At 35.5% G+C, this 9964-nt stretch overlaps 2 protein-coding genes across 6 annotated transcripts; one reads left to right on the top strand and one right to left on the bottom strand.

Moving 5' to 3' along the window:
• Positions 1 to 477: 477 nt before the first annotated feature.
• LOC132279831 (triphosphate tunnel metalloenzyme 3) lies at positions 478 to 4115 on the top strand. 4 transcript variants are annotated; one of them, XM_059781875.1, is made up of 2 exons: positions 478 to 1213; positions 3829 to 4115. In XM_059781875.1, coding segments are annotated over exons 1-2 (603 nt in total). In that variant the 5' UTR covers positions 478 to 611; the 3' UTR covers positions 3830 to 4115. The 4 variants fall into 4 exon arrangements, with proteins under 4 accessions (XP_059637858.1, XP_059637859.1, XP_059637860.1 ...); XM_059781876.1 differs by having other exon boundaries at positions 3790 to 4115; XM_059781877.1 differs by lacking the exon at positions 3829 to 4115 and adding an exon at positions 2234 to 3780.
• A 963-nt stretch (positions 4116 to 5078) lies between these two features.
• LOC132279830 (uncharacterized) lies at positions 5079 to 7864 on the bottom strand. Of its 2 annotated transcripts, none has more exons than XM_059781874.1 (3): positions 7547 to 7864; positions 5768 to 5826; positions 5079 to 5674 (listed from the first exon to the last, which is right to left on the bottom strand). In XM_059781874.1, the coding sequence occupies exons 1-3, from the start codon at positions 7670 to 7672 to the stop codon at positions 5326 to 5328; spliced, it is 534 nt and encodes a 177-aa protein (XP_059637857.1). In that variant the 5' UTR covers positions 7673 to 7864; the 3' UTR covers positions 5079 to 5325. The 2 variants fall into 2 exon arrangements, with proteins under 2 accessions (XP_059637857.1, XP_059637856.1); XM_059781873.1 differs by having other exon boundaries at positions 7544 to 7855.
• Between the last annotated feature and the right edge of the window lie 2100 nt (positions 7865 to 9964).

The following is a 9964-nucleotide window of genomic DNA, read 5'->3' as shown; positions in this document are numbered from 1 at the left end:
AATCATTAATTTATTCAACTGAAGTGAGGGTATTATTGTCATTTTACACCACCAGGGACCCAATCGCACCAAATTGATAGTATAGGGAAGTTTTTTTACCACAATATGCACTATATCGATAGTAGATGGAAGGTTTTTGTACTTAACCCATTTTACATTGATTGAATTTTTTAATATTATTTAATTCTATTGATAGGAGGGTATTAATGTCTTTTTATAGGGGTTTTATACTTTTTTGCACTATATAATTTATTTTTTATTTTTTATTTTTTATTTTTATTTTTTGCACTTAACACTGCAAAATAAGATGTCGTTTGGACTCCGAGAAAATCTGGAGTGAAATCTCGGAAGAGGGAGAGATGCTGAGGAGAAAACCGAGCAAGATCGAAGTGAAAGTCGAAGACAAGGAAGAACTCGAAGAAGCCCGTGCCCGATTAGCCGCCGCCGCCGCCGCCACCTCCACCTCTGCCACCAGCGGCGCCACCTCTCTCCTCCACCACTTCGACCGCACCGCCAAAGACTCCTCCTCCAAATCCCAACGCATCGGCCTCTCCTCTTAGTCTCCCTAAGTTTATCGTAGTTTAAGCTCCATACCCTAACCCTAGAAATCAATGGAGGTTGAAGTCAAGCTTCGTCTACCAGACTCCGCCTCTCTCCAGAAGCTTCTCTCTCTCCTCTCACCTTTCCACCTCAAGACCCACCGCCAATACAACACCTTCTTCGACGGCGCCGCCTCCGAGCTCTCCTCCCGGCGCGCCGTCCTCCGTCTCCGCTTCTACGACGATGACGCCAAATGCGTAGTCTCTCTCAAAGCCAAGGCCGTGCTTGTCGACGGCGTGAGCAGAGTCGAGGAAGACGAGGAGGAATTGGACCCCCTCATAGGTCGTGAATGCGTGGCGAATCCATCGAGGCTTGGCTCGATCGATTTGAGAGTGTTGAGGAGGGTGAGGGATGAGTTTGGGGTTGTTGATGGAGGGTTTGTGTGTCTGGGTGGGTTTAGGAATGTAAGGGCAGTGCATGAGTGGAATGGGTTGAAGCTGGAGGTGGATGAGACTATGTATGATTTTGGTACTTTGTACGAGATCGAGTGCGAGAGCAACGAGCCGGAAAAGGCCAAGAAGTTGCTTGAGGACTACTTGAAGGAAAATGGGATTGGTTATTCGTACTCTGAAGCTTCAAAATTTGCAATTTTCCGATCCGGGAAGTTGCCATAGTAAGTGATCGATAATTAGCTATATGATCAAATATATATTTAAGTTGATTTCTTGTTTGAATAAGAGTTATTGACCATTACATTGTCTTCTATATTGAGGGTATTTATTTTGATGATTTGTTTTTATTTCCATTATATTTTGTATGGTTTTGTTTAGAATTTTGGTTACAAGTGAAATGGCATTGGACTTGTCTTGAGATTTTACATTAATGCTACTAGTCTTACAAATTACGTGTTAAACTTCCAGCACACCACATTTGCTTTGAAGTTAGGATTGGAAAAGATGATATTTTGGTCAATAGCAGATTGCACATTACTAAAGCTCTGGAAAATGATATTTTGATCAATAGCAGATTGCATATTACTAAAGCTCTGGAAAGGAAACATAATAATTAGATTAGATTGTTGAACTCATGTTACACAAGAAGTATGGGTTGTCTGGTAACCGGACTTGTATTTGAACAGTGTATGTTTAACTTCATATCTTCCCCTAGGTAGTTTCTTCTTCAAAACTGGCTCTTTTCAAGAATTTCAAATGACTGGTAGTAGTCCTCTACTGAAAGAAAGGGTTCTTGTGCACTTCTTGATCTGTCTACAACTATTACCCTATTTTTGCAATATTATGCACACGTCAACCCAGAATTTACATTTTACCCTAACTTGAGGCCCATTGGCAACACGTTTTCATTTATGTTCAGCCTTTTCTAGATGCCAGAATTTACATTTAAATTCCCATTCGATTTTTTGGAGCCTTACGTGTAGCCCATATGATCAACTTCTGTCCATATGAGGTCCTTGTATACTTGCTCCTAGCGTAGCTATACTTGCTTGCATGTTAAAAGCCATAGGCTCATCAATAATTTAGACCCGAACTACCACTATTACTTGTGTACAGTTGCTTCAACTACTGGCTTTATGTCATCAACAATCGGATTTGTTGTCCAAGTTTTTCTATCTTATAAACAGCTCCTTCATCAAGTAGGTTACTCAATTTTTTTTTTTTTTTTTTTTGATAAGTAGGTTACTCAAACTTATTGATAGCAACATGGGATTCAGCTACTTGCTTAGTGCGATTAACATCAGATTTGTTGTCCAAGTATCTTTGTACAATAAACAGCTTTCATCAGGTACATAACTCAAACTTACCAAAAGCGACACGCTGACACCTGCCACCGTTTTGACTCACTTTGGATAATCCAGTCATTCTTCAATTGCTATCGGACCCCTGGTCTTGTTGAATAGGCACTCGGGACGTCCTGCTCACCTCTTAACAATAATTCCAAATCATTTTTGGTGTATAATGTATTCAATATTTTGGAAAATTTGAAGTAGATCAAACGATTCACAGTCTGATTCCACCTATTACTCATGGCTATAAAAATAATCAAATTTGAATTACTGAGATTGGCATAAATCTTGATGCAACTTTATATGTCTCTCTTTCCGATTTCATCATTTTTAAGAGTGTTAAACATATATTGTTGGAATTCTCAACTTGATCAAACAAAACTTAATCCCAAATACTTTATTTTCTCCATTCACCCAATCTAAACCATATTATCTGTCGTATTATATCCATGGGAATCAATGGCAGTGACAATTGATTGGAACACATGATGTTGATGGTTACAAAGATAGTGAAAGGTTGGTGAGGTGGGAGTGCATGGAGGTGGTGGTAATGGTGGTGATGACGGCTCACCTGAGTTGTACGTGACGCAGTTGGAAGCCGTAGAATTGGTGATGGAGTGGCAAGAGCTAGTTGGGTAGGTGCTGATGAAAGTATTGACAATTTAATGGATGTGATAATATTTTTGAAGTTACTGGGGATATACCGGACCATATACGAGGCGCTTTATGTGGAAATGGTGATACGGTGGTAGCTACTAGTGTGCTGGTGGTTCAAAATAGATGATGGTCATTCTGAGTGACTTGTGGTGCGTGCTACAAGTCATCATTCTGGTGGTTCAAGGCCATCAAAGCAGCAGTAAAGGTTGTGCTGGTGATGGTGTGAAAATAGTGCTTGGCCAATATGGGGAAGGGAAAACGATAATAAACTTGAAAAATAGCTTATTATTACCGACTGGTGCCATAATTAATCATAGAGTTAAACAGGGAGAGATTCTACGGGGAAGGGAAAACAATAATAAACTTGACGATAGCTTATTACTACCGACTGATGCCATAATCAATCATAGAGTTAAACAGGGACAGATTCTATTCTTTTTAAATGTTGACAAGAGTCGATGGCACACTTTTTGAAGGGAACAAGCTGTCTATCTACAAGTTGAAGCATTGAAACGTTTACGGCTTTCAAAGAGAGACCTGGTGTGTTGTGTATGTGTGTGCCAAGAGACTGCCTATTCTCCTAATTGTCGGTTAAATGTTCCATGGAATCCTTAAAGGGCTTATTAAAGATAAAACATTTGAATGTTGTCATGAAAGGATCTCAGCTCATTTATTACTGCGCGCGCGCGTGTGTGTGTGAGATTCCATATATTAATTCAGATTTTTAACTCCTACCCCGATGACAAATGTGATTGGGTGACCTGATAAGATTTAATTTTTCAATGTTGTAGGTAAAGGAAAGAATGATGATGATGATATGTTTGTTGTAGGTTGAACTGCTGGATGTTTGATTTCAGCCATTAAGACTTGGAATGGAGGTTGAACTGCTGGATGTTCGATTACAGCTATTCAAGACTTGGAATGGAGAAGATTGTAGTAATAAAGCAAGATTTATCATTGCGATTGCTTCAGCACATGCATCTACAGTTATCAGCAACAAACTCTTTAATGTTTCATCGCTCTTTATCTGAACATAAAAACTAAATATGTCGACTTCGTTATGTTATCACATTTTAATTTTTCTTAATAAACCTCAATTATATGTCGTACTGCTAAATGGTTGAGTTTCTTCTTGCATCTCCGTGTTATATGTCGTACTGCTAATGATAAGGAAAGATTTTTTGATCTGACATGCGATTATTGATACTGGAGCAAACATTATTCCAAATATTATGGTTATAAATATTTCATAATAGAACCTGAATTGAAGGTTTTATGCTCCAGTTTATTCATTGCCCTGTTGGTGTAACAATCCTAAGATGTAAGATCATTACCTTAAAACTGTGCCTTTTTTTCACAAGGAATCTTCAGTTATTAACGTGGAAATCACTAAATCAAAATCTATGTGTATGAAGCATGCAATGCTAAAGTTTGCAGGTAGTTTTAAAGAATGGGTCAATCAATTCATAATGTGCACGTGGTAAAAAAAAATGTTTCTCAGAGTTTGGGTTTTGTTTTCAAGAAAAAATGTTTCTATCACCCCAAAGAGTGAGAGCATGCCGAGAGTAAGAGTAGGTATCTGTTTAAAAGAATTGTGTGATTTAAATAGATCCTCTTTAATAGTTCTTTGAATACCTCCAGAAAAGTGAGGGTATCCGTTCAAAGAATTGTGTGATTTAAATATACTCTCGTTAGTAGTTCTTTGAATACTTCCATAATAATGAGGGTTAAATCCTTAAGTCTCGTAAACAAATAGGAATACACGGCTTGCAACAGAAAACCAATAACAAGAAAAGGAAGTATTTCCATTTATTGACTAAACATAAAATATATATGTGTGTGTGTGCAAATAAATTATTACTGCACGAACAGTCGACCACCACAATGACTCTTCTATATTTTTTTCTTCGAAAATTCAATTAAACACACACATCCACAATATTCACAATATTGATCCTATCATCCCCTTTCAAAAAGAAAAAATTATACCATCTGAACTAATACTTGAATGAAATAGTTGGTCCATTTTTGTTTTCCTTTCTGGAAATTTAGCCACTTTCTGTTACTTTTGACAGCAATGTCCCATGGAAAGTCACATAACATAAAATTCTAAAATACCAATCCATTCTACAAAATGGAACATATAACCATCTGTCACACAACAACAGGCAGAAAAGTTCATTCTGAACAGGGATGGTTAATTTCCTACTTTATGAAGACAGATAAGCTAAACCTTCCCTTTCCTACTACATACTCCTAAACCAACCAAGAACAGGAAAAAAAAATAATTAAAAAAGAAAAAGAAAGTGAATAACCATCGACGACTTTCACTTCCTCTTCTTAGCGGGTGGTTGAACATCCTCCTCTTCGTCTTCCTCCTCATCTTCGTCCTCGTCCTCGTCCTCATCGTCGTCATCCTCGTTGCCATCGTCATCATCGTCATCCTCGTCATCACTGCCACCATTACCATTTGCCTCGGGATCTTCTTCTGGATCCCCTTCATCATCATCCTCCCCACCTTCTCCACCTGAGAAATCATCATCGCCTGCATCATCTTCTGGCTCCTCTACATCATCGTCGTCGTCATCATCTTCATCATCATTATCCGAATCACTACCATCTTCATTTTCAGGGTCGACCACCTGTTTCGTTTTATGTAGTTGATCCATGGGAAACCTGCAAAATGACATTTCATTCGTCTTCTAAGTGAATTTTTTTGTTTAACCAAACCACACAGACGCAAATGACACTAAAAGTAAAACTTATTACCTTTCATCAATTCCAGTAAATTTAGGCAACATGTTGACATCCTTCAGCAGAGATCCTGTCTGAAAAGTTAGCTCATGTTGGTAAAAGAGCTCAAACAATGATAAGTGCTTATAACGAAGCAATCATCAGATGTTACCATTCTCCATCCAATTTTGCCAAAAATATAATAAATATAAACATCACTGCATGAATTGAGTTTCAAGAACAACAAATGTGAAGGTAAACATGCAAAGAAGTAAGGTAGGTTAAACAATTCAAATTCAACTCTACAAAGCCTTAGTCCCTACTACCAAACAGCAGCAGAAAGCTGCAGAAATATTTGGTTTAAAAATTAAAAAATAATTAAAAAATAAAAATAAATAAATAAATAAATAACTAAGGGAAAAAATGGAAGAGGTCTAAGGTTCTATTACAGGTTGCAATGTGTGTTGTACTTTCGGAAGTCTTCAACCACAATTCCCCTTCTTCTCGGATGAAAATTGATTAGTTACAGATCTGTTTGACTTCAGTTTTATTATGGTTGTCGGATGTCTCCTGCCACTTTTTAGGTGGAGGCGCAAGGCTCAAGTCCCAGTTGAGATGCTAATGTGTGCCTATTGTACTTATCAAACATATATCCCAATATATGATGGAAATTTGTATGGGAAGAAGTCAAAATATGAAATCTTATTTTTATTTTTTTGTATATGATACCTTGAAATGTCAAATATGCTGCTAATTTCAAATTACAACATCAAGTCCAAATTTAAAATAATTTTTTTAAAAAAATCAATTTAAGTTTAACCCTGATAGCAATTAATAAGAGCTGCACGAAAAAACAAGAAGCATTTAATAAAAAAAATTGAAATTAAAGATGTGCCGGACAAATTCAAACAGAACTTGAGAGCTCCAGGATGCAAATGCAATATATATTTTTTGTGCTTCCGAATATTTGACACGAGTACCATTAAAAGTTCAAGTATCAAATTCAATTTCCAACATTTAGCCCCTACCATTTTCACAAGTTTTGGTCTATTAGGTCATCAATTCCTGCTTCCTAAAATTCTTATACTCATACAGTATGCACCAAATAGGTCTAAAAAATGACAACTCCGTATCCAAAAACAGGAAATATAAGCAATTTCAAGCTAAAACCAACCAGGAACCAAAATATGTAGGGCCTCCTATGCAGCATAGCAAGTACTGTACCTATCATTCACAATACAAACCAGAATTGTTTTGATAAAGGTGAATGAAGAGATCTAACCCAATATCAGATTACATATGATGTTATTTTCACCAAAAACACAAACCAAAAGCTACTTGAAACCCCAAATTCTCCGATATCCTCTGAGACACGAACAACTTAGACAATCTTCTAAAGTACTAGATAGAATCAATCTGAGAAAGACCTGGGTCTTCTAACCTTGAACAAACCCTAAAGTTAATAGGGAAATACACACACACATTCATTATGAGCCCTAAAGTTAAAATATGGGAACTAGGAGCTGAACACAAAGAGGTATATGCTTACAGGGGAACACAGAAAAACCCTAACTACTTAAGTGAAGTTGGTAAAATCCAAAAATTGAAGCACTTAATGAGAACCACACTCTTAGTCTATAAGTAAACAGCTAAATAAATAAACAAGAGGCAAAACCCTAACTTTACAGAAGGGGTAACACAACAAAGAGTCGATTGTTCAAATAAGCCCTAAAAGCAAAGCAGAGCATAAAAAAGTCCCACATCACAAAAATCACAACTTTGTAACAAAAAAAGGGCAACGAAAGTATATACCACCATGAAAAGGCAAGCAAGAGATCTTTGTGCAGCCAAAACGGTGTCAACCACCACAGCTTCCACAGCAGAGCAAAACATCATCCTCTCCATGGCAACCACATCGGAGCTGAAAATACCCACCTCCATTCCCCAAATTTAAGCTCAAATAGGCTGTAAATAAATAAATGAGAGAGAGAGAGTGAACAAGGAAGAAGGTAAAGCGAACAACACAGAGAGAAGTCGGGAAAGAGACTTCTGGGTTAGGGTTGATTTGGTGTCTGGACGTGTGTGAAAAGAAAGTAATATATCAGGGGGGTTTGTTTGAGAGGTTTTAGGGTTTTGTGGATATGAATTGTAATTTTTACTTTCTTTGGGGTGTAATTCCTAAGGTAACTTTTACTTGACTCTTCGGATCTAGTGTAAGATTACCAACGATTGGATTGTTCAAATTTAAAGATAAGTTGATCGCAAGCCCACGAGCTTCAATAATGCGTCATATACCATCGAAATTACAAGTACGTGTTTTCGGTACGTGTCACATGTCTGTGTCACATGCGGCCCAACAATTGTGTGGTTTTTTTTTTTTTTTTTTTTTTTTTTTAACACAATTTTTGGGTAGGTGTGATTGAAAGCTAATCAATTTTCCTTAATCGACTTTACAAATTCCAAAATAATAGTCCTATTTTGAACCGATATTAAAGCCCAACACTTGAGCCAATCATGGTCAGTAAATTCGCGAATTATACACCAGTTTTTGAAAATACGCTTGTTTGACCTTTAGATTTAAAAAATATGATAAAATATGCAAATTTTATCAAACGTTACATACCAGTCACCATTTAATACGTTATATTCCTTAGTGATGTTCAATTAATTAACTTGGAGTATATATATACACACTTTGATTGTTATAGAACTTTGTAGATATTTTTATATATTTCTTAAAGATATTTTAAATTTTGTTTATAGTGGTAGATATTTAGATTTTTAGTTTATTTTGTTCTGTTTTTGAAAGTTTATATAAAATAATAAGTCATAAATGCATTATATGTTATTCTAATCTATTATAATTTGAAATTTTAATTTTATTAAATTATACTTATGCATTTATTACACACACAGAGGTTATCAAAAAAAAAAAAGAGAGAACAAATTTTTATTTATTTATAGATAAACATAGTTGATTATTTGAATTAGAATTTTTCAATTAACTTGTTATGAATTTATGAGGTCATAGTTAGTGATAAATTATATTTAATTAGTTTATTTCTTCATGTTTATTGTAATAGTGTAAATTTGCATAAAATGAAAATTTATATTATTAATTCTAACATTTTATTTTTTTTAATTATTTGTTACATTTTCTTTTAATGTCTTTACAAGGATATGATACATAAAAAATAAATAATGTGAGTATATATAGCCAAATTTTTAATCCATACAACGCATGATACACATACGTATTCGTGATCGAGTTTTCATGTTTCTATTTTATTCAACCAAATTTTTATAATGTATTTTAAAAAAAAAAAAAAAAAAATCAATTTATACTTGTATGAATCTAAATCCGTTTTTTTTCCCTACAATATTTTACTAACTATGGGGCCGAGAGCATTTCAACTATGGATTGATCCAACCATCGGATCACGGTTGCGACTACACTAGTTCAGTCGTTGAATCACTTAAACTTGTGTAGAACTTGTATGATTCAAGATTTGAGTTTGCACGATCAAAATTGTGCATGGCCTAATGAGTGAGTTGGCAAAGTTTAATATTTGTTCCAATTTATTATATTTCTTAAGGGATTTTAACATTTAATAAATCGTGAATTTAATATGGAGTGCATCGTTTGAAATTTCCAAGTTATCTTATAAACGATGTGTGTGTGTGTGTGTGTGCGCGCGCGTGCGTGTGTTGGTAATTGGTATCATTACATTGTTCTTGATTTCAATGATATTTTTCCTTTATTGTGATAATATATATATAATTACCAACCTAAATGCATCCAATGGAGGATACTTGGGCTCCTCCATTCAGAGCTGTTGTTTCAACTCCTTTATTATTTATTATATACATACACACGATGACGGATTCATAAAATTTGTTCAGAGGGAGCACCGTTAAAGTAGTGAAACATTTTCAAAATTTTATAAAATTTATAGGTTTATAATACAAATAAAAATTAGGGTTAAGTGTAAAAAAAAATTCTATTATATAAGATTTGTGCAAAATTAGTCTTTATTTATTAAAAATGTGCATGTTAGTCCATAAAATTAAAAAAAGATACAAATAAGTCCCTCTAAAACCTAGTCACCTTTTGACAAAAACTAAATATGAAAACTCTATTTTATTCTTTTGATTCTCACTTTACTCCCTCACCCATATCGCCCCCCCCCCCCCCCCCCGCGGGCGCGGCGGGCTCTCTCTCTCTCTCTCTCT

Source organism: Cornus florida, unplaced genomic scaffold (genome assembly GCF_030987335.1).
Source record: "Cornus florida cultivar Cherokee Brave unplaced genomic scaffold, ASM3098733v1 CherokeeBrave_3.0.0_Hap2_Chr10, whole genome shotgun sequence".
Lineage (NCBI taxonomy): Eukaryota > Viridiplantae > Streptophyta > Magnoliopsida > Cornales > Cornaceae > Cornus > Cornus florida.
Note: the sequence above shows the minus strand (reverse complement) of the source record. Positions and strands in the feature narration are given on the sequence as shown.

Coding starts and splice junctions, on each gene's coding strand:
- LOC132279831 (XM_059781875.1), top strand. CDS start 612: ATGGAGGTTGAAGTCAAGCTTCGTCTACCAGACTCCGCCTCTCTCCAG.
- LOC132279830 (XM_059781873.1), bottom strand. CDS start 7,672: ATGGAGGTGGGTATTTTCAGCTCCGATGTGGTTGCCATGGAGAGGATG. Junction 5,827..7,543: donor TTGCTTGCCTTTTCATGGTG/GTATATACTTTC, acceptor CTAACTTTTCAG/ACAGGATCTCTGCTGAAGGA. Junction 5,675..5,767: donor TTTACTGGAATTGATGAAAG/GTAATAAGTTTT, acceptor GTCATTTTGCAG/GTTTCCCATGGATCAACTAC.